Source organism: Monocercomonoides exilis (genome assembly GCF_001643675.1).
Source record: "Monocercomonoides exilis strain PA203 chromosome Unknown scaffold5-2102611, whole genome shotgun sequence".
In the NCBI taxonomy this organism is placed as follows: Eukaryota; Preaxostyla; order Oxymonadida; family Polymastigidae; genus Monocercomonoides; species Monocercomonoides exilis.
The window spans coordinates 151625-179310 of NW_027150550.1; the positions used below are offsets into that span (position 1 = coordinate 151625).

The 27686-nt window shown below is 41.1% G+C and overlaps 5 protein-coding genes across 5 annotated transcripts; 2 read left to right on the top strand and 3 right to left on the bottom strand.

Annotated features, from left to right (window-relative positions):
• Positions 1 to 17: 17 nt before the first annotated feature.
• Positions 18 to 10399, top strand: MONOS_7055 (uncharacterized protein; the record flags this gene model as incomplete). The annotated part of the gene is made up of 3 exons (XM_067877350.1): positions 18 to 155; positions 284 to 9895; positions 9978 to 10399. 3 exons carry the CDS (start codon positions 18 to 20, stop codon positions 10194 to 10196), a joined length of 9969 nt encoding a protein of 3322 aa, XP_067734105.1. The 3' UTR covers positions 10197 to 10399.
• Positions 10400 to 10478: 79 nt separating this feature from the next.
• Positions 10479 to 13676, bottom strand: MONOS_7054 (uncharacterized protein). Its single transcript, XM_067877349.1, has 5 exons — positions 13528 to 13676; positions 13330 to 13445; positions 13189 to 13275; positions 11223 to 13111; positions 10479 to 11072 (listed from the first exon to the last, which is right to left on the bottom strand). Exons 1-5 carry the CDS (start codon positions 13610 to 13612, stop codon positions 10889 to 10891), a joined length of 2361 nt encoding a protein of 786 aa, XP_067734106.1. The 5' UTR covers positions 13613 to 13676; the 3' UTR covers positions 10479 to 10888.
• A 2402-nt stretch (positions 13677 to 16078) lies between these two features.
• On the top strand, positions 16079 to 18473 carry MONOS_7053 (putative Protein of unknown function (DUF1619); the record flags this gene model as incomplete). Its single annotated transcript, XM_067877348.1, has 11 exons — positions 16079 to 16111; positions 16173 to 16212; positions 16274 to 16397; positions 16475 to 16587; positions 16636 to 16697; positions 16742 to 16828; positions 16936 to 17026; positions 17099 to 17196; positions 17290 to 17384; positions 17472 to 17979; positions 18074 to 18473. 11 exons carry the CDS (start codon positions 16079 to 16081, stop codon positions 18368 to 18370), a joined length of 1548 nt encoding a protein of 515 aa, XP_067734107.1. The 3' UTR covers positions 18371 to 18473.
• A 12-nt stretch (positions 18474 to 18485) lies between these two features.
• Positions 18486 to 19550, bottom strand: MONOS_7052 (putative Ubiquitin-conjugating enzyme 7 (Ubc7); the record flags this gene model as incomplete). The annotated part of the gene is made up of 5 exons (XM_067877347.1): positions 18486 to 18782; positions 18857 to 18880; positions 18952 to 19106; positions 19157 to 19333; positions 19412 to 19550. The coding sequence occupies 5 exons, from the start codon at positions 19548 to 19550 to the stop codon at positions 18705 to 18707; spliced, it is 573 nt and encodes a 190-aa protein (XP_067734108.1). The 3' UTR covers positions 18486 to 18704.
• Positions 19551 to 19660: 110 nt separating this feature from the next.
• MONOS_7051 (uncharacterized protein) lies at positions 19661 to 27602 on the bottom strand (the record flags this gene model as incomplete). Its single annotated transcript, XM_067877346.1, has 2 exons — positions 19661 to 27514; positions 27582 to 27602. 2 exons carry the CDS (start codon positions 27600 to 27602, stop codon positions 19793 to 19795), a joined length of 7743 nt encoding a protein of 2580 aa, XP_067734109.1. The 3' UTR covers positions 19661 to 19792.
• Between the last annotated feature and the right edge of the window lie 84 nt (positions 27603 to 27686).

The window sequence follows — 27686 nt, forward strand, 5'->3', positions numbered from 1 at the left end:
CCAATATTTTGATTATTATGAACTCAAAAAAACCGTTTGAACGGTTTACGATTGAGGATGCTTTAGCAGAGATTGAACATGTTGTGCTTACTAACATAGATAAGCACTTCACTTCATTTGCTCAAAGACTGCTTGAAACTTATCAGGACGGATATGTTTGATTCATTTTTCTTCTTTTTATCTTCCTTTCATGCATAAATTCATATTCAAATTAAATGTGTGATGGATGACTCGTAAATCGTATAATACTTGAATTGAAAATAAAAATTAATGAAATTTACAGTATTTGAACGAAGCAGCAGAATTACTTAGTTTTCTTCAGATTTTGTTAAACTATTACACATCTCTGGAAGATGACGATCAAGAAATATCACAAAAAGACATTTGTGCAGAAGCTTACAATAAACTTATTATTCATGCAGCAAAACCATGGCTTTCATTTCGCATGGATGATGAAACAACATATTTTCAAGAAGGATTGAATTTATTGTTGTTTATTTTTGATTTAAGGAATGAAAAGGATTTCAACAAATCTTCTTATCAAGTTTTGCGCTCCATCGTTGACCAAGCACAGCTTTCTGAACCAACACCTGTTTCACCTTCTCCCTTTGTTCTTCACAAAAAGCAATTAAATGAGTCAACAAACAATGGTCATTCTCAATTATCTGCAACTCAGGCAACACCTGCTATTCCGTTGGCTACAACAGCTGCGCTTGGCGGATTGGTGGCTGGTGCGGAGAGCCCAGATGATATTATTGTTAGAGGATTATCTGGTGTCTTTTGCAGACGCCTTATCATTGAAGGAGATATAACAAGAGAACTTGTCCAAGAAATTCATGAATATTTTATGTGTTCTGAGCTGCAGTGGTGCAAAATGACAAAAGAAAAGGAGGCAGAGACAGTTGAAGGGCAGCCATCACCTCTGCAAGCATCGACAAACACTTCAGCCTCAAAGACATCAAAGAAGAAATCATCTCTCATTCAAAAAGAAAAGTGCACTCTTCCTTTTCCAATCGAAACATTGCCAGTTGAAGCTGTTCTTGTGCTGGAAGAGCTCTCACAAAATAAGTACATTTGTGCTCAGCTAGCGTCGTCTCCGTTGTTTGTGGAGGATCTGCTGTGTGTTGTGTCATTGAAGCACAACGATGCATCAGTCATTGGACGCATCCTAATTCTGACTGGAAACGTGCTTGAGACTTGTGTTGAAATGGCTTCAAGTGGAGTTGGAGTTTGGGCAAGTGAAGAGGAAGACGAATGTGCAGACCCCTTTGACCTTGCAAGCTTTTGTGAGTGTGATTGTGATCTGAGAGGCAGTGACCAATCGCAACAAGCAAAGAAAGCAAATAAAAAGAGAAAGAGAGATGGAGATGGCAGATACAGCACATCAGCAGCTGATCCATCAAATCGCTCGAATCCTGCTTTGTATCACCAGGGTTCTTCTGCATCGTTTCTGATGTTTGGAGCTTCACCATCTGCCTCATCTTCCAATCCAAACACATCTTCTTCGTCTTCTTCGTCTTCTTCCTCTCCTTCAATTTCTCCTTCCTCCTCCTCCTCCACATCACCCACACGTCCCCGTGGCCCCATCATCAAAACAGAGAAGATTCTGAATCGCAGCTTCACCTTCAACGGCATCCGCTATGCTCTCATCTGCCGTCTGCTCTCTTCGATGATCGCTGGCCAGTTTGAGACAGCCATCACTGCGCCTCAAAAGGAGACACGCAACACTCTCCTGTCTTTCGCTGCCATTGTCCTTCGCCTCCGCCACTTCGCCCACTTCTTCGTGGCTGAGTCGCGGGAGCTGTTCAAAGCAACTGTTTTGGCTGTCTTTTCTGCTTCGTACTCTTCATCTTCCTCATCATCATCATCTTCTTCTTCTTCTTCTTCCACTTCTCCTGCTTATTGCTCATCCACCACACCAATGTCTGCCTCATCTACTTCTCCTGCGAATTCAACACCTTTCTTCAACTTCACATCCACTCCCAGCGAAAAGGCGTCTTCTGCCTCTTCAAACAGCTCGTCGTCTGCACTTGCTCAAATCAGCGCTGCTCTTCTTTCCTTCACAGCAGCCAATCAACCTTCAAACGGCGCATCTGCCTCTTCCTCTTCCTCTGCCTCCGAAGCCAGCAGCGCTGCCCAGCCGCTGAGTGATGCTCAGATTGAGTCTTTGAGAGAGCAGTTTCGCCCTTCCCTCGACGAAAGCGTTGTGTTTGGTGCTTCTCCGTCTCCTGCACGCGATGCACTCGCCAGCTGGAACCGAAATGGAAAGCGGCATGTCGGTTTGCTCTCAGAACTGATCATGTTTCTCGAAGGAGTCGTCTACTTTGGCAGAGAAGAGGCGCGGAAGAAGGCAGAGCAGAAGGAAAAAGAGAGACTTATTCTGCTGCAGCGGCAGACACAAGGGCAATGCACATTCAATTCTACGAGTGCGAAGCTTCCTTCGCTCAGCGAGACTGCTTCACAATCAATCAGTCCATACACACCAACTGGTGCTGCATCAACCATTCAAGCCAGTTTCTCTTCCAGCTCCTTAGCAACTGCTGGCACGCTATCCAGGGCATCACAACGGCCTTCGTCTCCTTCTCAGCGGAATGCCAAGCTGAACAGCACTTCTCTTTTGTCCACAAAGGCAGCTGGCTCAACTGTGCGCCGTGCATCTTCAGCGATGGACAATCTGACAGCATACATTTCTCTTCTGCCCACGCCCACTCGTCCGAAGAGCAGCCCTTTCTTTTCACTCGCATTTGGCATGCCTCTGAATCAGACCATCCCCAATCCGCGTCAGCTGTCCTCTGATGCTGACTACGATGCTGTGCTTGCCTCTCTTCTTTTGCTGAATGAGCTCTGCCAGTGTGAATGTTCTGAGTCCATCATTGAACACTCTTCACTGGGCGAGTCTTTGTGGGAGCTATTCGATCCACTCCTTTCTGAAGAGGAGGAAGGAAACGAGGCAGAGGAAGAGCAGAACGCTCAATCAAATGGTAATGCCAGTTCAAGCAGCGAAGAGAAAGACAATACTCCGCCCACTCCGCTGCTCCCTCCGTTCAGCGGACCCACGGAATCCACTCCTTATCAGCCTGCACAGACATCGCAGAGAAGGTCTAATTCTCCGTCTGCCCTTTCTCGCACACGCGCCTCTGCTTCCCACTCTTCCCAGTCTCCTGCCAGACCCAACTCGCCCACTCGCCCTGCTTCTCCATCGCGTTCTCAGCTTCCTTCTCTCGCCACACCCAGCCGCTCAAAAGCAGCTCTCAAGCCATCTTCGTCATTCACCGTGTTCTACTCTGAAGAGCAGGTCGAAGTGCTTCGCGAGGCAGCACTCACTCTCCTCTTCACACTCGCTGGCTTCTGCCCTTCCTTGTTTGCCAAGCCACTCCAGAGGCACACAGATGTCCTGAATGCATCGACTGGATCGTCCAGCGCATCATCATCTTCCAACACTCAATCACAACAATATTCAACTTCTGTTCTTCCACAGCCTTTGGAAAGAGCACCTCCTCCTGCTTCCAGCATGCCAGCTGATATCGCATCAACTTCATCGTCTATCGCTGAATCGCCTTCCACTTCACCTGTCGAGTGTGCCCCAGCACAGATGGTGAGTGGCGTGTGCCTTCTGCTCGGCTACTGTCTGAAGAGCATCCACTCTTATCCCTCACGCTTTGAGAGGTTTATGTCTGTGCTGTTGTATGGCTGCGAGCGGAGCGACGTCTTCAGAGAAGCCGTCCGCTGCTCTGAACTGTACGACAAGCTTGTTTCTGTCGTTTGTCCTGCTTTGCTCCCAAGCACCCCTTCTTCTTCTTCTTCTTCATATTTAGGCAGAACTCGCCCATCTCCTTCGCAATATCCTTCATCTACCCAAACAACGCCACAGAAGCGTACCCCTTCGCCTTCTCGTTCAAAGCTCCTGCCATCAATCTCATCAAGTGCTGAAACCCCACTCGCCTCAACATCTTCAATAAGACCATCATCGTCTTCTTCATTGGCTTCCTCTGCTTATTCCCTTGCTTCTCCCACTTCTTCTCCGATAAGATCCATTTCTTCACCAAAGATTTCTGAGCATTCACAAGGAATGATCCTTCATCTGATCTCTCTTGTGTCTCTTGTGCATTCATCCGCATTTGTTTTATTCAATCCTCTGAACGAGGCACCAGCCAACAACCCTCCAATTGGCTATCCACAAATCGCATCTCCGCGGCAGATGCAGCCTCATTCGTACAGCTCAGACCCGATGTCGATGATGGGGATGGACAACCGCTACGGCTCTGATCTGTCTGGGATGTATGCGCCAGGCATCTCCACAACAGCGAATCTGCTGAGTGGTGACACAGCTGGCACACAGACACCGCTGTGGGCACAAAGCGGAAGAGGAATTGGGACGCCGGAGGATTCGAGCAGAGAAGAAGAGGATGCAAAGACGGTAGCAACGGGCATGTCGATTCTGGGGACGCAGATGGATCAGGTGTCAACAGCAGCACTGCACGGAATGAAGATGAGCAACAACGCGTATATGGGGATGGATGACGATCTGAGTGTGAACGACAGGAGAGGCAACAAAACAGCACAGGAAATGGGAGCAGGAGGTGTGCAAATGCCTGCGGAGAACACAGCTGTCTCTCCACGTCCCCACATCGCAGCGCCAACAGCAGCAGACGGAGGAGGTGTGGATGGGCTGATGAGCACAGCGTTTGTTGGAGGCGGGGCAGGGAATCGCAGCAGAGACAACATCGATGACAGGGCATCACGCTATTCAGCACGCACGAATGTGGCGACAGTGTCATCGAAGGCATTCACATTTGGAGGGAGCAGGCTGCATTGGATAGACAAGGAGAGAGACAGGCAGAAGGGAGACAACGGAGACGATGATGAGATGAAGACGCAGTTGGAGTTCGAAATGAAAGGGAAGGACGGAATGGGAGGTGCGCGCCTGATAGACGAAGAGGAAGAGGAGGAGATGCGAAAGAAGAACTTGAAGGAAAAGAAGATGAAGCGCGAAAAGGAGATAGCCGATGCCTTCCGCTGCCAACTCTCCGCACGCCTGGCACCTTCAGTCACTGTTGGACACGCGATCAGCTCTCTCCACACTGTTGTGAAGTATCCCTCGCTGGTCACTTCTCTTTCTTCGCAGCTGTCAAAGGTCACTCCACTTGACTCAACACAGCATCTGATGTTTCTGTCCTCCTGTCTGCACGCCCTGTGGTCTCTCACCACAAACAACCCTTTCGTCAAGATGCTGTTTCTCGCAGGCAACTCAACAATCTCCAAAAGCAGCTACATTCACCCGAACGGAATCGACATCGATGCAATGATGAACTCAGCGGGTGCACAACAGCACAACCAGTCACTCCTGTTCTCTTCAACTGTGTCTTCCACCACTGCTTCTTCGACTGTGGCATCGCCATCGTATTCTGCCTGTTCGACTGTCAGCAGCTCCCGCCGCGAGACAGCCAGATGGATGGAAGGCGACCGGTTTGCCGATGCAAACTCGAAAAACCCGCTGGACTCTGTTTTGGTGCAGTTGTGCTCCAAAATGGCTGCGCAGTACAACCAGCACATAAACTATGCAGCTCTTCAGCAGGCACTTGCATCTGCTCAGCAGCTGGCAAAGCAAGGACAGTCACAGAATTCTGCTCCGCTATCAGCAGGCATGAATTACCCAGCTGAATCGGGTTATGCCCATCCTGATGGAGAAAGCGGAGGCAGCTCATTTGACCAGCAGCACAGCCCGATGATGCGAGGGAGTTCGTTGGCTACTTCCTCATCAACACTCGCATCTGGCTTCCAATCATATGCTCAATATGGCTATCTCTTTGGCCCACAATCGATGATCAACTCACAGTTTTTCAGTGGGCCTTCGTCAGCGCGCCCGATTTCACCATCTGCATTCACAACAGTCACGCTGTCCTCAATCATTTCTGGTGGCCACTTTCCTCAGACGCCAGGAAACCAGCAGCAGTCGCTTAAAGTGGTTGGACAGTCGTCGGCAGTGGCATCGCATCTTGTGCCTCAGCTGCACATTCCCCGAACAGCTCAGATTGGCTCATTTTCCACATCAACAGCAGACGATGGCTCCACAATGCAGACTACAACAGCAGAAGCAACACAGCCCACAGCAGATGGCATTGTGCAGTATGACTCAGTCTATCCGCATGTCCTGTCATCCACCATTCCATCTGCATTCACTTCACATTCACTCAACTCTCAGCCATCAGATGTCAACAATGCACAGCAGAATGAGTTCGTTGTGAATGGCACTGGAGATGTCTACGCTTCTTCAGCCACTCCATCCAACATGCTCAGCCAATCAGCGTATTACTCCCAATTCGTGCCGCTTTCAATTAAAACAGGATCAAAGTCGATGTCTGGCGTTTCATCCACATCATCCACGCCTTCTGAAATGAATCAGGGTGGAATGGGATTACTGGCATTTAACCCGTCAGACGGGAGTGGGCTTCTGAGGGACGTGGGATTGAAGGACGTAATGACAGGCGATGGAATAACAGCAATGCAGCTTCAGTCAGGAGATTATGGAAGTTCAGCTTCGTCGTCTGTGATGAGAGATGGTATCAATCCATACTACGGGGTCAATCCGATGAACGGGGCGATGGGCGCAGGAGGTGTGGGCAGTGCGAAGGAGAATATGAAGCTGACTCCGAACGTTCTGCAGTCGCTGATGGATGCGGAGGAGTTGAAGCAGCTGTGTCAGATTCTGCTGTCAAATGGAACAGAAAGCTTCCTTCTGAACTCAGACAGTGGTGTGGCTCTGCTGCTGTCGATGTTGGAGAGAATTCCTCCGATTCCAGAAATGAAAATGGAAGGTGTTCTTGTCGAAGAGGAAGAGAGCAGCAACGACGATGCAAATGAGGATGATTGCGATGAAGAGGAAAAGGAGACGGATGAAGAAGACGGATATGATGACTCTAATGAAATGAGCGAAGACAGTTTCAGCGAAGATAAGCAAGTGGAGGCTTTGCTGGGGAAGAAGATGGATGCTGGTTATTCAACACAAACGAGAGAGAGAGGTGCAAATGAAAGAGAGTATTCAAAGCAAAGAGGACGTTCAGTTAAGCGATTCTACACTGTTCCTTCAGGAACACTTCCAACTCGAGCCACACTACGTGAAGCATCAAAGATGATCAGCGAGAAAGAAGCAGAACGGCAAAAGGCCAAAGAAAAGGAAAGGGAAAGAATTAAAGCTGAGATGAGGGCAATGATGGGAGACGAGGAAGACGAGGATGAGGATGAGGATGAGGAAAGTGAAGAAGATGAAGAGGAAGGCAGTGCGCAGGGAGAAAGTGAAGAAGGATGCGAAGTTGTTGACAGATCCATGAAGCGTTCTTCTGCTCTGACTCAAAAGAAGCACAAGATGTATGACGATGAGGAAGACACGCAAATGTCGAGCACACGAAAGAGCATCCGTGTGATGGGAGGTGGAACATTCCAGCGAGCGCAGGGCAAACAAATCGTTGGGTCTGCTATCAGCAGCGGAACCATGTCGCGTTCTCTGCGCAGCTCAAAAGGAGCGAGTCTGAGGAATGGCAGCGCTGGAACGGGCATTCGCGAGAGAAGCTTTAACTTTGGTGCGACAGATGCAGCAAAAGAAGGCGATGTGTTGGAGGAAGGGCTGACAGATGCAAACGGAATGGCTCGTCCGTCTTTTGCTTCTTCGACAGCCGCAAAGGAGCTGGCAACTACACGCAAGTGGGGCATGCTCAGCACCGATCCCAGGGCCAGGCGCATAGAAGCGAAGCTGTCGTCAACTGGAGAACGACAAAGAAGAAGTGAAAGGAGGAACAGAAGCAGAGACTTTGGAATGAACACCATTGAGGAAGTCGGAGAAAGAGAGGAAATGCAAGAGGATGAAGACAATACAGAAAGTGACTGCAAAGAAAGGGAGCGCTATTTGAGAAGAGGAAGCATGGAAATGAGAGAAGACGAATGCAATTTGGATGACGAGCAGCAGAATGCAATGGCAGAGAACAAGAAAAGGAGACATGTTCAGATCTGCTTGCCGTACCAAGAAAGAGACAACGAAAGGTCAAACAAGACAGAACATTATATGGATACAGAGAAACGAATGAATGCATCTGAAAGAGAAAGAATCAGGGGTGGCAACAGCACATGCACTTCAGCACAGAAGTGGAAGACGATGCAAGGCACGCTCATATTAAGTGAATACACGAGCGGGGCGATGAGCAGCACAGTTGGCGAAGAGCGAATTCAGCAGGCAAAGGAAGAGCGAGCACGGAAGCGCCAGGCTGAGCTGAAGAGCACAATTTACAGAGAGAAGGGGTCTGTGTCATCGGGGCTGATGGGGATGCAAAAGAAGCATCTGAAAGAGCAGCCATCGGAAGGGAAACGACACTCAAAGCAGTTGGCTGTGCATTCACGCGGGGTGTTTACAACAGACAGAACTGATGGGAAACATATGTCAGTGACAATCGGAGGCAGCGGAGGAATAAACAGTGATGTCGTCACGCTCACATCTGTTGATGGAGAAGGAGGTGCCAGTTCTCTGATGAAGCTGGCTGATCGTGGTGCTGTCGTGGTGCATCTTGTGAGTGCTGTGCTGTCGCTGCTGGCTGATGTGCTCGTGATGGGATCAGCTGTGCAGCGTGCATTCCATCAGTGGGTGTCCTCACAGACAGGGCGTACAGGAGTACAGCTGCTTGTGGCGTTGTGGTGGAGAGAAGAAGAGCGGCTGATGATCGCTCCATCGAAGGACGCTGCAAAGGCAACAGGTGACACGACGCTTCAGACAGAAGAAGGGAAAGCGATGCTTGCAACAACAACAGCTATTGGAATGGGCGGAGGAAGTGGAAGCGGAACAAGCGAAAACGGAGGATTTTCAGGAGCCAAGTCAAAGAAGACTGTGAATGATCGTGTGGGTGTTGTGCCATTGCCACACATTTCTCCGTTCATTCTGTCGAGCATTGAGCATCCTCTGCAGGGAAGACGCTCGGCGCTGCATGACTCGTTGTTTGATGCACTTCGCGAAGACGAAGAAAAAGAAGAGCGAGAAAGAATGGGAGAGACAATCTCGGAAGCACAAGATGGCAAATTCAACAAAAATGGTTATTCCACAAGGCCAAGGCCGACCACAATGAAGAATCGCACGAAAAAGCAAGGAGATTCAATGCGAATGAGCTCAGCCTCAGCAAAGATGTCAGCATCTGGCAGTCCATCGGGTGTTCCATCGCTCTCATCGCCTGCTGCGCCGTCAGACACAGAAGAAATACCACTTCCGCCTCACCTCTCGTGGCATCTGCCTCCTCTCATAGGAAGAGATGGCGAGGTTGTAGACTGGGCACACTTTGATCTGAGAAGGAAGATCTATTCCGCACTTCAGGCATCTGGCATATTCGGCGAGTTGGATGCTATCATCACAGACCATTTGAACAGCCGCCCAGGTGCTGCCCATCCATCTGCAGCTGCTGGGTCCTCTGCAACTAGTACTCCTTCATCGACTCCTCTGTCAACATCCGTCTTTCCAGCGTCTGACGAAGGAGACAGAGAGAAAGCGTCTTCAGCTGCTGCTGGAAAAGTAGTGATTTCTCATCCCTCTCCACTCCATGTCTCTCTCCCTCCCATTTCATCGACTGGCCCAGTTCCATCATCTGCACTGTCGCAGTCAACAACCTCATCCACCACCACTTCCTCTTCTTCCGTCTCTCCCATCACACCCACCGACCCTCTCATTCCACTTAAGCAGCGCTCCGTGCTGACTTCTGCTGAGCTGTCGCTGCTTGTCCTGATGCGTTCGTTCCCTCTGTTCAGTGAGGCTGAGCAGTGGGATGCCCTCCACGCTGAGCTTGTCGGACAGGAAGCCACTCGCCCAGTCAGTCCTGACGCTGAGGACATGAAGGCAAGAGCAAGAATAGCCAAGAATCACGCTTCTGTTTGCTTTTTGTTTTGATTTATACATTTTTTCCAATAATTTTATATTGTTATTATTATAATTGGTTATTCTATTTATTTAGGAGATACAAAGCATTCAGCGCAGCATTCTTTTGAAGCACGAAGCAGAAATGGAAGAAAGTGCACACGAATTCTTTGGCTCCAAAATTGGACAGAAAAAGAAGCTTGCCGAAACTAAAGTGGATATGAAAGTGCTTCGAGAAGTTATCAAAAAGAGCTCTCCACCTCATCCTATTGTATTCGATGCTTCTGCGATGGGGAAAATGCCATCTCACAACTGATTTTGATTTATAATGTTTATTTCTTTTACAGATTCTTCACTTTATTTGAATTTATGATATCAATTCACCATTAATACAAGTTTGTTTCTATTTTAAGAATCCATTTTTTGTTCTAATCTCCACATTATAATTAAAGAAGAGAATTTTTGAATTGAAGATTATTAGACAGCTAGTAATCATTGAAAAATCTGACAAAGAGAAAATACAGCAAAGGGTTTTTTTCCAAGCTATTTTGATTGATTTTGAAAAATAAGTTTAATTATGTTTTCATTTGTAAGAATGTGTTAATTTGCATATGTATTTAGTTATAATCTAGATGAAATGTTTAAAATCTTTATAGAAAAAAAAAATCTCCATAGATAATTTTAAAAAAGAAAAAATATTTACATTGTCGGAAAATATCAGACACGCAAGAAAAGAGTTAAGTCCTCTTCGGTGGTGTGAAAAATTAGAAAAGTGGGAAGATTAAAGATATTTCCTTCGGCGAATTGAAAAGGAATACGCAAGAAAAGAATCTAACCCTTTTCAGTGAACGATGTCTCAAAGAGTGGATTTCAATCAATTTTTTATTTGAAAAAAAAAATTGATGTCAATTTTTTGGCATTCGCCATTCTGAGTAAACGTTAGGCTTGTCTTACTCAGTCACGTTTGTGGCATCTCGTTATTTCGAAGATGCCCAAAATTCTGTTCTCTTATTTAGAAACTGATCCATCTTCACCGGAAAAAGCTAAATCTTCCGAGCGCATCAACTCAGCAGCCAAGCTGCTCAATTCGCCATCACTATCTGCGTCTGCTTTCGCACTTCTTTGTTCATTGCTGCGAGGGAAAATGATATCCCTGCTGCAAAATATGAACATGTGATAATCCTCAAGAAACCTGATTATGAGAAAATACGATGAAGCGCATAAAAACAAATAGAAGAATATAATGAACGTTTAAAAATATATATAAATATTAACAAAAATTAAATGTAATTATTATGATCATCAATCAAAAACATCAATTATAAACAATAAAAATACACACTTCGTCAAATGACGTGAATACTTCAAAATTCTTTTTATTTCCTTATTGTTTTCTGTCATTTTATAGTCGCACAGAATTTCAGGTATTCTGAGAACGAGCCGGAGCAAATGCTCACCACCGTAGATGTCAGAAAAGTTCTTGGCCTCTTTTGGAATGTCGCCAATGTTTGTAACAGAAGATAGAATTTGCGTGGGATAAATCACTGTGTTCAACTCTTCTGCTGCGTGTACCACACCAGTCGGAGGGAAAAGAAAGTTCATGTTAGTTTTGTAAGTAAAAGAGGAAGAGGAAGAAGACGAGGACGAAGATGAATCAGATGACTCGTCAGAAATTGATTCTTCTTCGATATCCATTCTGTTGTCTTCTTCTGGAGCCATTTCATTTGTGGATGCATCAACAACATCATCAACATCATCAACATCATCAACAGTCATTTCAATGCTGGCCATTTCTCTGCTTATGTTGTCTATGCTGGAGACTTCTGTGCTTGTCACTTCTGCGTGAGTAACTTCAGAAATAGATGCCATGCTCGACTCAGATGAGTCCTGTTGCACTTCAATTGATTGCTCAGCCATCGGAACAGAAGCAGACTCAATTTGAGTGGAAGGCGCAGAAGCTGCCAGTTGTGCAGGTACAGGCGCAGGCTCAATTGCAGTGGTAGCGGCAGTTGCAGTGGCAGCTGTCGGACGGCGAACAGGTAAAATGCGCAGCCTGACCGGAATTTGAACTTTTGGCTGTCCTGTTTGTGCATTCTGTGCTGCCTGAGGTGAAGCAGCAGAAGCTCCGCGTTGAATGCCTGTTCTCGTCGCCATTTCTTCAGGTGAGATTTCAATCAGCCTCATCCTCTTCGACGTTCCTGAGTCTGTTTGTGTTCGGCCATCAGCCAACTCAGAGGAAGGAATATGCCCATAAGACATACTTGAGTCTGGCGGAGTAACTGAAGCAAAGCCAGAAGCAGTTGAACGAGAACCAGATGCTCTGAGCAACTTCGCGTTTGCTTTCCTCTTCTTCGCATCCAACAATTGCTGAATGTTGATTGGTGGTTCCTTGTCTCGACTTCTCACCACATGTGTTTTGTCCCCCTTCCACACAAGGCCAGGTCCTCTGTTTCGGGCGAGCTTCAGATAGATCTGCTTTGCTTGCTCAATTTCTGGCTCCATCGTCAGCAGTGGCACAAGGAACTTGTCAAACGAACGCTTCATCCACACAGCAAACTCGAAATACGGAGTGTGAATATATGGCTCAGCTTCTGACGCTTCAATTGGATTCTCAATTTCTTCTTCTTCGTCAAAGGATGACAATGGCGTTGCATTATTGGTAAAAACAAAGTTTGTAGCTGCAGCAGTCGATGCGCCGGAAGTAGAAGAAAATGAGGAAGAGGAGGAAGATGATAGCGAAGAGGTTGAAGAAGCAGGAGAAGGCATAGGTGAGGTTGAAATGGTTGTGGGTGTGTGTGTGGTTGTGAAAGGAGAAGTTGATTGTGTAGATGAAGGCGCACAGGCACTTGCGGTGCTGCTTGTCGCAAAAGTGGATGCTGGATGAAGCAAATTATGCTCTAATCCAGTTTGGGCAGTTGTTGTGTTGGATTGACCAGATGTTCTAAGCTCAAACTGATTGACTTCAACGCTTGCTGAAGTAATATTTGCAGATGTTGAATTTTGAGAGCATAAAGCACCGCTTGTGGTGCTACCGGTAGTGGAACCGGGTATGCTGTTCCTCCGTCTGTTAGGTAATGAATTTTTGATTATTCCGTACAACTCGTTTATTTCCGATTGATCAAATATCGTTTCTGTTATATGGTCCATTAAATCATTTGCATTTTGTTCTTCCCATAAAACAAAGTTCCATAAAATGGTACTAACTGAAGGTGTTCTTGGAAGTGGTATGAGCTTTTACAAACAATAAAAAAGAATTGAATATCAAAATAACCAGTAATGAATAAATTTTAACATTTTGATATATAAACCTTGTCATCAGTTGAAATAGAAAGATAATCCCGAATGACTCTTGATTTCAGATTTGAAGTCAGAAGATAATTCATGCAACGGTATGGCTATTTGGTTTAATTGAATACTTTAAAGATGAATGACATCAAATATATGCAAACTGAAGGTTTTTCCTTTTTTGAAGTGAACAAAGGGCGCTTCCAAGAAATTGAGAAATAGCTTCTTCCACCCTTTGAATTTTTGCGTTTCCTCGAATAAACAATGCTTCTTTTTTTCTCTGTTTAATTTCATATTAATAATTTGGTGAAAATATGAATAGATTTAAAGAAAAATTCAAGCGTTTTGTGATTTATAAACACCTTTATTGTTTCTCATTAATTGTTCTCCAATGCGCTCTCTAGGAGCTTCATTAGGAAAAGGATATTTATCGTCTTTGATATTCATTAATAGTTGATTGCTGATGTCCAATACTTTGCATACATAAACTATTTAAACAATTTTCCTGGTTATGGGAATAAATTTGAAATCATTATAGGGTATTTCACATCCACCAGGTTCGTGTTTATTCAATTTGAACTGTATATTTAAAGAGAAAATGTTAATATTAATTTTTTTTACAAATATTCAAGTTTTAAAGTTATTTGATCTTTAAATATCATGCACAATGATTTTTTTGAATTCTGTAATTATAAATGTTTAGAAAATAATGGATATGAAAAACTGTATTCTTTGCAATGATTGAAGAAAAAATTGGAATCAAAAATGAACTTTTTTCGTTTCTTTTGAAATAACCGATTTTTATTTCTTTTCTCACACTCTATGGGTTCCAATTTTTATTCTATGTGTCTGATCAAATAACCATTATTAAGAACAAAATGTCGAAAAACCTGTCAAGTCTAAATCAAATTGTGGATAATTGAAAAAATAATGATATAAATTTGAAAATTACATATTCTCGGCTTGGACATCACTGCAATATTTAATGAATTCGAATATTGATGATTGCAAAATGATATTTTTTTAGAAAAAACAAAATAATTATTGAAAAAGTTGAAAAAAAATGAATTTTGTTTTTTATAATTTCATAAAATAATAATTATTATTACAATTGAATGTGTGCAATTTGCGCACAATCGATTCGGAAATTTTAAATGAATGTGATTTGTTTTTTGAATTATTTGAAAAAGGCGACAGTGTTTTGCAATAAAACTGAAAAATGGAAAAATATTAGCTTCGGAGTGAAAAAACAAATACTGCATTTTAAAATACAATAACTTATTGAATTAACAAGTGTGAATCTTTTTGATTTAAGAAAATTTTCCTGTGTGTTGATTAAAAAAAAGGTTTTTGTCATCAGAAAAATGTTTTTCAAAAAAATAGCTAATTTGTTTTGTGAAAATTTCAATTTGATTCCTTTTCAAATAAAACAAAAATATTATATTTTCATAAATTTTCTGTTCCCACTCACTTATCTTCACTGAAATGGTAATATTAACATTGTTAAGGGATTGCTTCCATTTTTGTCAAGTTGTATTTGAGGGAACAGATAATTAATGATGATAAGAATTTTTTTTTATTATTCGAAAATCTTAACAAAAGGAAGTTTTCAAAAAAAAAAAAAAATAGGCCATATGGGTGATTCTTTTTGAAAAGTTCCAAATGTTTAATTTTCAGATAAATCAAAATTTTCATATTTTGCTTTAATTTCTGTTTCTCCTCACGAATCTTCTTAAGAATGTTTGAAATAGCATTATCAAGATATTGATTCCATATTTGTGAAGTTTGGTGTTCACGGACAAAATTTTCATAAAAATATGAAATTATTGATTTATTTGAAAATTAAACTTTTGCCACTTTTCAAAAAGAATCACTCATATGTTCATAAAATGAAGATTCGTTTTTGTGATTTGAAAACAAACATGATGAATGTTTTCTGAAAAAGAAGAACATTTTCATCCTTGAAATCCTATTATTTTCTTATGAATTTTCCTCACCTTGTTAAATCGTGCATAATTCAATCTGGAAATAAGTATTTAATCAGTTTCCTAAACTGAATACATATATTTTTCACTCTGAATGAATTTATGTATGCACTTTTGGAATTTTTTGATAGGCTTATTAGTGTTGTTCAGAATAAATTTTAAGATCAATGACTATTCTTAATTGAAATGTGCATAATTAACGCTGTCAAGTGAATTCATTAAAAAATTATAAGTTTTCCATGATAATGATTTTTTCTGAAGAATCAGAAAATTTCATGTTTATTGACAAATAATAAAAATCCGGGATGTATTTCTCGTCCTTTTCACGAATAATTACAAAATATCAAAAATTTGTCACTTTTATATGCTCAGCCAAAAACCAACTTTTCACAAATAATTTTTTTTTCAAAAAATATTCAATTAATTATAAATTGAATAAGAAGTTTTCAAATTTCGAATGATAAGTTTATTGATTTCAAATAATAAGTTTCAGAACGTTGAATAATGAGTTTGCCAAATTTGAATAATAAATGATGGATATAAAAAAAAAATGCAATAAAGAATTTTGTTTTTTTGAAAAAATGACATTCACAATTTTAACCAAATTTTGAACTTATATGTGAACAATGAACTCAAATGAATGATATTACACTAATCGATATCATATATATTTATATTTTTTTGAAACTTTGAACAACAAAAAAATGAAATGATAAAGATGAAGATTCAAAAGATACTCTTTTTCCGTTTGTTTATTCTGACTTATTTCTATTTTATAATATTCTGCGGAATCATATGTTGAATTTCAATAACGAATAAAGATATGAATTTGATAATTCATTCCCATTAGTTAATTACAAGAATTTTAATTTTGATTTTTTTCTTTTTCAACTAAAAATATTGTGTTAAAGAGCATAATATTTAGCTTATGCTTTTTTATTTAATATATATTTTTCGGGAGGTTTGTAAAATTTGCACAATTTGAAAGTCTTTTTTTCTTTCATTTATATGCTTCTTCTTAGGCTCTCATGTACTCTCCAACAATTGACACAAATGATAACCGTATGTATTGATATTGCTGTCTTTATGATGTTATTTTTAATCTATTTTTTAAAATTTCTAGAGATTGGAAATTGTACTTGTGATTTAACTCCTGAAAAATGTGACATTCTGTGTGGATGTGATCCGTATTGTTCAGATTATTTGCCATCATTTCCTTTTGTATTTCCTAATCATCCCAACGCTAAGTTTGAGTTTTTTTTAAATTTTTATGAACAACCAACTATATGTTTTCATTTCATATTTGCTTTGAATTTATTTCTAGAAAAACAATTCTGTGCAATGAAACAGACTTTGTGAGAAAAATTAATGTTCCCTCATCAGATTTCAAATGGGGAAGCGTTCTGGAAACTCAGTTTTGCGTTCAGTTTAACAATAGTATTGTTGTTCTTTTTTAGAAAAAAATAAAGCTAACAATATTTTCAGATCCATCTCTTGGATACAAGTATAAAGATATCGTTTTAAAGGAAAAACTAAGTACAGACGAAGTGTGAAAGAATATTTTACAATATTTTTTTATCCTCTGTTATAGATCAACACTGAATTGGATAAAGCAATAAAAACGACTAATCTTACAAAAATAGCAAATGACATTGGAGACAATACCGAACATTATATTGTTTGATATTCATTCAATTTTCACGATTATTAAAGCATGATTCTTTTTTTTTTTCGATTTGAATTATTTTAAAATGTGCTTTATGATTTAAAAAAACTCATGAAAAGTTCGGAGATTCCCTTCGAGATAGTAGTGAGCAAGCACAATTCGTAGGAATATCTCCGTTTGGAACATGCCAAATAAGAAGAGGAATTCTTGGTTTGATTTTTAAAATTATAGAGAAAGGCTTATCGTTTTTTTCTTATGCGATTCTTGTGATGCTTTTATAAGATTTTGGACGAGAGCAAACGTTAATTTGCAGCCAATCACCAACAACTCCAATTACAATCACAGACATAACAGGCACTTTTCTTTCTTCAATCACAACTGTTTGATTCATCTTCCAAAATCTTTAATAATTTAAAAGTTTAAAAATTTCTTCTTTCTTTTTTTGCGTACTTTTTTCATCAATTGAACCAAAGAAAAAAGGGCTGCCCGATCCCATTACAAACATCACAGCTCGCGTTCGCGCAGATTCAGGGAGTGCGACCAATGCTCTTGATAAAGTGCAAATCCGGTATGTTTTTAGCTTCTTTCAAACATTCATGTTTCTGGACAATCTTTATTTTCTCTCTGTATCAAACAACAACAAAATTTCACAAAGCTTTTTATACGAAATGCCCGGGAGCATCCACTCAGTTGATGTTCTCTACGGGCACCACAAAGACAGCCAGTCCCTCCAAACCACCATTGAAGTGCTGTGGTCTCCGTATGTCGATCCTTCGGGAAGGCCGCAGCCATTTCCCGCTTCAGGCGCCCCTGGGTATCTTGGAGGATGGCCAGTCATCGCTTCCTCGTCGAGCTCTGCTCCGTTTGCGATCGACTCAGCAGACGAAGGGGCGATGAAAGTGACGGCGACACAATCGACAGGGACGGAAGAGCACATCATCCGCTTTGGCTGCGACATGAGAATCAGCGTGGAAGACCCGGCTGTGGCTGATGTTGACAGCGCATTCTCGTTCGTCTCTGCAAATGGCGAGTTCGCAGCTGTGTCCTCATTCGGCGTTGCGTCGGTTGACAACGACGACGATTGGGTGCCCATCATCGAAGGAAGCACTGACTGCAAAACAAACGGCGATGTTTGCGTTGGGATTGAGCTTCAATTTCTCACAGTTTGTGATTCTATTAACAAATTGTTTCATTAAAAAATTATTTTTTAAAAATTTGTTTTCTTTCAATAAACTTTTTCATTTTTTTTTAAATAAGGAAAATGCTGGATTTTCTATCAATCCCCAGCCACGAATACTTGGCGTGCGCAAGAGCTATGTTGGAGTGAGTTCAGCAACAGCCAGTGCGATGCATCATTTCTATTGCAGCGTCTCTTTCAACACACTCGCAGGCCAAGCTATCTCAGAGGTTGTTCCTGGACCACCAAGCGTTTTCCGGCTTCCTGAAGATATTTTATATCCCTTCAGAAGCGCAGGCTCACATCACAAGCCTATTCAATTCACATCGCTTTGCTTGGTAATTGCTTCTCTTCTAACTCTCATGTGGAACTTCTGAATATAACTGACTTCCAATACACTTTTTCTTTTTCCTTTGATTTTTATCAACTTTTTAAATTACACTTCATTCGTTCATCAACATGCTCAGCGCCATAAAAAAATAATGATATGAATTACATATCGAGATGTATTCTGTCTTAAAAAAAAAAACAAAAATGAGTTCAATTAAAAACTTGCCAATTCGAAAAAGTTTATTTATCTTAATTTATCAAATGTGTTGCTTGAGGGAGAGAAAGAGAGATGCGACATCCGTCAAAGCAATCAATAAGCCCGTTTTTTATTATTTAAACAAGTATGAATCGAAGTTAGAAAAATTGTGAACACAAGAACAGTTAGATCTCCTCTTGAGATTTTCTAACAGTGCGTGCCACTCTCTTTTTGAACTCCGATGTATTTGATCTCCACATAACCTTGTTATAACAAAAGAAAAAAATAAATCAAAACGCCAGGTTATTTGAAAAAAATACAAATAATAATTACAAACTGCTGCATCAACATTAGCGGGGCTCTGAACATAAGATAATGAAACATTTAATATAATATATATCAAATTCATAAAACTAATAAAAAAAAACACACTTGATCGTTAGGCTCTCCAAGCATTGATTGAACACATATAAGGATTGATTCAACTGAATTAATTGGGCGCCATCTTTCTGAAGACTGCTCATATCCCCATTGATCCTCTCCCGGCGCGTGAAGAATAGAAATGCACACACGTCCGTCAGGATAAACTTTGAAAAAGAAAAAGAATAAAACAATATACTTTTTTTAAAATACAAACTATTTGGATGCCACATTTCCGATGTGAATTTCATTCTCGGTGGATAATTTGGATATTCATCAGAAAATTCAAGTACTGCTTGAAACAGTCCTTCTGCGTACGGAGTTTCAGGTGGGCCCGTAATGCACACAGCCCATCTGAAAATATTTGAATCATCTACAAGTCCAACAGATATACCTAAAAGGCAAGAAAAATAAAAGATATCAACATGATTATTATCAAGAAATATTCTAGAAAAAATGCATCAGCTAATACCTTCGATTGGATGCTTGTTAAGTTCGACAAGTTCTCTGCGAAGATGAATTGCAGCAACAGAAGTTGCTGAACCTGATCCAAATACACGATCATCCTTTTTTGCAAGTGGATCCAGGGCCTGTGCTTTTGGTTGTGCCATTTACTTGATTTTATAAAGTGTTAAAAGGAAAAGAAATAAAAGCAGGTAAATTTTGATCTTAAAACCCTTATTGTTTTAAGAGTTAGTCATTAACTTTCCTGCCTTTCTAATAATAGCAATTATCATTCTTAAATTAAAAATTGTACTCGAATAAAATATGCTCAAATAAAAAACAACAAGAATGCGTTGCGAAATGATAAATACAAATAAATAATATGAAAATGGAGGATAAAAAATATCAATTACATAAATTCGGAATCATCCCACCGAAGAGAATGTTTTGGTAACAAAGAAACGTGATGCACATACGAAGATTTAAGCGAGTTATGTATTTTTCTTTCGCAATTTGAACAAAGACGAAGAGGGCGGCGTGATTTTTTCGAATCAAGAACACAGCAGTTAGAACATTCGAGCGAAGCTGCTTCGATGCAGCATACATCACAAGCAAGCAAAATAGTGGTAGAGAACGAAGAAGCACTAGCAGCGCGGAAACTGTCAGCGGAAGCAGGTGCCGAAGGATCTGCTTCAGGAATGCAAGAAATGTATGCCTGGTGCTGAAGAGAGTGCTCCTTCATGCAGCACGCACAAAGAGAAACAGAACAAACATCACAGACACACAGCTGGCGCTGTATTGGAGACTTGTCCCACTGCAACGCATCCTTAACAACCACTCCTTTTGCACTTTGCTCTTTCACAACCAGTTTTCCGTGCTTGTAAAGCACAAGTTCATCTTCTGAACTTAAATACTGTGAACTGCTTGTAACTTCAACGTTATTTTTACTCGTTTCATTCTCGCTTTTTATCACATCATCTTCCATCAATGATGAAGATGCTTCTATTTCTGCACTACAACTAGCAGCACACTTTGTTGATGTAGGAGAATCAAAACGATCAGTTGAAAGGCTTTTTGAGGATTCATCAGAACTTTTAGATGAAAAGTACTTTCTCGATGAAATGCCATCGCTTGTGATGTGTTTTTTCAGCAGCGGTGTTTGAGAAGTCGCAGAGTCAACAGTTCGAATTGAGGAGCAGGAAGACAGAGACGAAAGAGAAGCTAAAGAAACGACTGATGCAGAGAGACAAAGCTCTTGTTTGTCTTCAATGTTTTGTTTGCTTTTGTTTTTGCTGTTTGCACTTTCCATTTCATCAGAGTCATCTTCTCTGCTGCTGTCTGAATCATCTTCGGAAGAGCTTTCAGATTTTGCGTCTTCATCGCTATCACTCGAAGAATCACCTGAAGAGTCATATGAAGAGTCATCTGAAGAATCAGTTGAAACAGTTGATTCACTTGAGTGCTCAGAGGAACTATCGCTGCTTGTCTCGTCTGAATCTTCCTGCTCTGTCTTCTGTTTTGCAACACACTTGCTAATTTCTTTTTCTTTCTCTTTCTCTTTTTCCTCTTTTATTAATTCCATTCTTTTAATTCTTTCAATTCTGGAAGGGCACTGAAGATTGCTGCAGATCATAAGTCTGCTGCGAAAATGAGAAGCTCTTTCTTGCTTTTCAATCTCTGCCAGAATTCGCTTGACTCTTTCTCTTTGCTCATTTAAAAGAGATTCATTGTCTGATTCATCGGATGCATTTTCTGAATGGCTGTCAGAATAAACGTCGCCTTCATTCTGCTCATCCAAAATATCCTTCATTTCGATGAGTTCATTAATCAAAATATTCCTCCTGATTTTCTCTCTTTCTTTCTGCCTTGAAAATTCCTCTCTTTTCTGCAAGAGCCAGCCATTCAACTGATTTTTCTTTATTTCATCTGCCTGCATTTGGCGGTGTGACGAGAGAGTCATCGTCACCTGGCGTCCGTCCAACGAACACGAAACAAGAGAAGAAGTGGCCTGTGGCAGTTGCAATGAGGGCATCATCAATGAACTGGAAGAGGAAGAGGAAGAGGAAGAGGAGGAGGAGGAGGAGGAAGAGAGATACAATTCAGGGCCATCAAGTGAATTGTGTTGAAGTAACAATGCTGTTGACTGGCGAGTATCGAAAAGCCGAGTTGATGACAGACCAGGTCCAGCACTTGGAAAAGAAGAACGATTACCCAAAGAAAGAGTTAAGCTGGCTGAGGAAGAGGACGAAGCAGAAGCAGAATCAGAAGCAGAGTAAGGCGGGCACGACAGGGAAGAAGAGTAAATTGGAGGGGCAACAAACGGAAGCGTTGCTGACTTTGTGTCTCTAACAGGTATTCGATGTTCAGAGGCAAACAGCTCTGTGCTGATCGCTTTGTCTTCTTCGTTTCTAAGCATTCGCTCTTCTTCTTCTATTTCTGCAAAATGCATAAGACAGTTTTCTATGTTTTGAGACAACGAAGAAAACTTTTTCTCTTTTTTGTGTTCCAATGCATCGCAAAACACACAGAAGTACTCTTGGCTTTCATCAGCGACTTCGTCTTGCTCATTTTCATCCATCTTTGAGGAACACTCAGAATCAAAATGCTTCTGGAGTGTTTGAATAAGACGTGCTCCTGTTGATTCCAGCTGATGTGAGTGCTGCTTGCATCTGTGTGTGACAAAGAAGAGATTGCAATGAGGACATTGCAAAGGCAGATGAGGTGGAGAAGAGCGGATTGATTGAACTGTTGCTCGAAGAAGCAGCGTCGACTTGTTGTTGAGAATGCACTTCAACAGCGGAATTGGATATGTCGATTCAAAAGCATCCAACGGAACACAATCAGAAGGAAGCTCCGGAGTATAAAACGGCGAAAGCTCGCTTGAAGTTTCCTGTTTTGTATTATCTGCTTCAATATTTTTGTTCGTATCCACTTTGCTGTAACCAGACGAACAAGCTTTTGTATCAGCTTTTGGAGGTGAATCTTTAAACAGAGGAGAGAGCTCAGCTGAGGCAGAAAGCAAACTTATCTGCTTTTTCATTCTGCTTCCTTCAACGCAGCATCCAATCACAGAGATAAGAACCATCAAAAGCACTGGAATAGCCATGCAGACAGTTATCACAATCAACAAATACGGCATCGTCAACGATTTGATGACAAAATTCTCAACAACAGCAGAAGTCGAAGGCAGCTGCGCAACATAAATTGTCTCATCATTCTCTGCAGAATTACCAGCCTTTGTTTTCTTTGAGGACATTGTCAACGGCACGCGATATTCAGACTTCTTCACTCGTTTGATTTGAGGTGGAAATGAAATATTTGGATGCTCTTGGTCAAAGCGAAGAGCAGACTTGAGCGAAGTGATGGAGCTCCATCGAAGTGTGGCACACACAACTTTTGATTGAAAGCGGAACGATGGATCTGTCTCAGGAACAACAGGGGAGCCATTTGCAGAGTCTGCAATGGAAGAAGAAAGCAGGCTGGATGAGCTTGTCGTGATGCACCGAAGACAAACAGTTTGCCCAGGTGTGATTGTCGGTGGAGCAGAAGCGTTGTAGTAAAGCCATTCCATATACTCACCAAATTCGCTATTCACTTTCGTAACAGAGTTTGTGCTTTCAGAGGATGGTGCTGTCGAATAAGTTGAATTAAGTATTTCAGCAGAGACACTCGAAAAGGCATATTCAATATGAGAATATTGCGGGTTGTTCGGATTAATAGCTGGAAGGACAACATATTGTGAAGGACTCGTTAAAATGGAGGAAGAACTGATATCATCAGAAGAACTCTGCGAAGATGCACCAAAAAGCGGAGGAAGAAGGAACTTTCGAACATAAACTTCTGTGGAAGTTGATGGAGATGCCCTGACTTCAACCGAGTGCTGTATCAATGAAGAGTCAATTGTTGTATGTGCAGTTGTTGAAAGCCAAGAGCTGCATTTCATTGAATAATGCGGAATAAACTTCAGAGGCCTGCTGCCTGTGTGTATCAGATGGAGAGTGTCAGTGAACAGTTCATCATCAACTTCATCCCATTCATCGACAAAGCCTTCCTGGCTCAGCCGTTCATTTCTGCACTGCCTCAAAGAATCTCTTCGAAATGGGTCAATCAACGTAACAGCTGCAATTTTTGTCCGAGCATAGTCTTTCTCCACAACAGTTAAAAGTGGATGAATTGATGAATCTTCTTCGTTTTCTGATTCTTCTATTCTTTCACACTCCAAATGCAACGAATACGACGACATGTTCCGCATCGTTGAGCTTCCTGAAGCGGTATTGAACCTTCTTCCACTATTCCATTTCCAACCATTCCTTTTATTCTCATTCCTTCTGAAATTACTTTCATTTGAAGTTCCAAGCAAATTCGTTGAAGGCCAATTGACGATAACAGCCTCTCCTTCCTTTAAGACATTGTTGCTGGTTTTCTCTCCATTCAGAGAATTTCTTGAATTGCGAGAAAGTTTTCTATTCGTTTCACGATTATCATTTACTTTCCCTATCCTTCTAAACGAGTTTCCTTTTGCCAATGCACTGTTTGCAGTATTTGAAGAAGAGAAAGAGAATGATGGAGCCACTTGCAAATAAGGCGAAGTACCAAGTGGAGCTTTGGAAACAGGAAGTTCAGAAGGCGTTGAAGGAACAGAAGGAACTTGTGTGAAATTGATGTCTGATGGCGAAGCACGGGGATACTTTGAGAACAACGATGACTCAGAAGATGACTCATCAATTGCAACACAAGAAAAGGGCGAAAGACGTTTGTGTATGCGAGTCATCTCTTCATCAATTATTCTGTCAACTTCTTCTTTTGAAGAAGCATCTGATACCAATTCAGTCCAGTTGAGCGACAACCCCATCGCATCGCAGAAGAGCTTCAGTCTTGTTGCCTGCTGATTGTTAGATTTTGCCTGTGGATCTTCTGACGATTCATGAATCAATTGCACAAGCCAGTCTCTGAACACATTTTCCCTCTTCAGCAGAAAAGGAATTGTGTTCGGATGGAAGCGTGAGTGAATAGATGCCATCACACACCCAGCTTTTGCTGCCACATCCAACGGAGCATGGAGCACAAGAGGAATCCCAAGCGCATATTGTGAAAGAGGAGAAGAAGCAGAAAGATTTGTAATTAACTTGCTTGGGTTCTCAACAGAAAGATATGCACTCCATGTAAAGTCACGATTTCTTCTATAATCTCCTCTTCCTCCAGAAATAATCCGGATGCCTGTAATCTGCTTCCACTCTGTGCCCAGATCAAATGTGACAACACTTCTATTCAAAAAGGATGCCCTCTTCATCTCAGAAAAGTGTCTTGACCATATTCCATGAAGTCTGCCATTTGGAGGCTGGGCTTCTTCAGCTTCTTGTTTTGATGAAATTAAACTGAAATCCCCAAAGAAAATTCCTCTTCTCCGTCCAGCTGGTGCGATCTTGATGAGATGCTTTAAATACTCCTTGTTGTTCATTCTGCTTTCTTCTTCTTCCTCCAAACGCGCAAGAAGCGTCTCTTCTTCCTCACTTTCAGCAGAACGAGTCACTGACTGAGGGATAATCCTTCTGCACATGTCCAATTTCCCCCATTTTTCTTTGGTATCATCCTCGTCACTTTCAGCATCATTAATTGATTGCGACTGACCAAGAGCTGATTGTCTCGATTTTTTCGTTGTCCATTCGCAGCTCGCCAAAGGAATCAATAAATCTTCATTCAACGGACCTTCTTTTTCTATTTCTTGCTGGCTTATGACCTTTGATATCACTTCAATCCTCTCCACAAAGCAGATGCTGGCTTCAAACACAATAGTCAAAAAGCGTGCGCCTGCTGCATTCCAAGCAGAAATATGATTTGAATCACATACACACGGAAGAGCTGGCGGCATTTTTAATTGTTCATCTAAATCTGCCAATGATACATAATTATCAACTGGACGCACAAAACTCATTCCAGATGGACATTTCGTATGAAAAAGCCTCGAACTAGGAAGTGTTGCCTCGAATGAGTTTTCATCGGATATCTGACTCACAGGAGGCGATAGTTTCATCTCATAGCCAACAACACTAAATGGGTGATGGGGATTTGCATTCATTTCTATCATTTCTGCAACAAACTGAGCATACGGAAGCTGATGAATATTGCCTTTTTCTTCAATATCAGTTCCGTCGATAGACTTCATCTTCTGCCCATTAAAAGGCGAAACAGGAATATTTCGAAGTTTCAAAGGAACACTATTGTTGACATCCTCGTCATTGACCATTCCATACCATTCATCCGCTTCAAAAGTCAAACCTTGTTTTATCCGATTTCCAAACGGAGAAATGAGATTTGACAACGGCGTCTGCTCTTTTGGAAGATTGCCAGGTATTTCTCCGTTGCCCTTTTGCTGAGTCCTTCCATTTTGTTCAAGCCTTGCGTAATATATTGATTTCTCTCTTTCTTTTTGCATCCAATCTTCAGCAAATGCATCCTCAAATAGCTCATTGATAATTTTTCCCGCTTCGTCCATCACGCAATACCCTCTTTCATCCATCTTTCCTTTCGCACACTTTTTCCCGAATTTCATTCGTTCCTCGATCAATTCAACAGAATCACCGTCATCTTCAGAATACCCTGCAAGGCGCATTCCGTATGTGTTATAATATCCCAATACCATTTTTCGTTGATACGCAAACATGAAATCCGTTGTATTTAAATTTAAATTACCATTAATGTGGATATCGTCGATGGCGCCTATAACTCTACGGCGGCGGTGTTCAACAAGATGACATGCTTCTTGATTCTCCATTGCTGTTGATTCAGCTGAAGTGCAGGTATCATTCCTTTCAAAATCAACGTTTTCACCTCCAATAACAACATCGGAATCTTCGTCTATGCTTATGTCTGTGAATCGATCAAAATGAACAGGCCCAGCAATTTCTTCTCCATTACAAAAAAAGAATACCGAAACATTGTGCATCAAAGCAGCTACATGCACCCACTTGTTAAAGGGGAAAATTGCTGTATGGCTTCTGTTTCCCAAGCCTTCATCGCCTACACTGCTGTAATTGGAGCACGCGCTGCTTCTCGAACTTTTATGATAAATAAATAAATTACCCATTACATCTCCGTTCTCGTTCACATCTTGCACTTCAATCCCAAATCTCCAATATCCCTCTAAAGAAAGAATATCAATATGAATTGAACACTTCTCTCCTTCCTTGTTCTTTTTGACTGTATCTTTTAATATGTCATCATCTTTTCCGTTTCGAAGGAGAACCCATGCTTCCACAACTGCTGCAGATTCTTCGAAATAACTTTGACTATTTAACTGAACGAACTTCGTAAGGTTATCTTTCTTGATTGCAAATGAAGCCTGGCGATATGGAGCTATGCTTGCAGAGATATTGGATAAGGTCTTATTAGTGGAATTAGGATGAGTTGCATATGCCAGCATCGAATGAAATGAAGAATGAACTGAATATAGCTCTTCGTTAGAAGGTCTATTTGAGCTTAATTTGGAGACGTGCTTGTATTGAAACAATTGATCAGATGGACTGAAATACACCTTCAGCGATGTCGTAGGCAAATACTTTGAAAAATACAAGACTTTATTGAACGACGGAAAACGTTTTTCATCGGGCTGCTCTTTCAAAAAAACTGTTTTGGTTGCATCTGAAATAAACGATATATTAAAGCTTGTGTGAATTGTGTTAAAGCAATATGAAGGATTTGCAATAATATTCTGAGATATGGAATCATCAAGTAAGTCTTCTCTGGAGACATCTCCAAAAAAGCTCCTGGAAGCGTCAGTTAAATCAAAACTTGTTGCCGCATATGCTAATGGTAATGAATAGGATGCATGGGTCTCTATTAAAGTGGATGAATCGTTAGAATGAAAATTCAAAACGCCATATTCTTCTAAATCTTCAAATGAAACATAATAATCGTCATCGCTGTTGTTGTAAGGATTCTCATCCATTAAGCAATAGCGAAAAGGAGATGGGGGAGCATTATCAATGACATCATAAGTTATTGGAACAATTTGCGACAATTCCATAAGTTGTTGAAGTTGCTGCTTTAAAATCTTCAATTTACTATTGCAACTTTTGCTTAATCGATCACTGTTAATAGATGAGATTCCTTCTGTACACAATAAAAAATAATACTTTTATAAAAATGGTGAAATTCATTAAATAAAATTTGATAATATAAATATAAATCGTAATTCATACATTTTCAAAAGGTTTAAACATTTCGGAAATATAATTAATAAAAAGTTCACTTCTTGTTTTTGGATCTAAAGATGAATTCATAACATTTTCCGAAGCAAATACAAT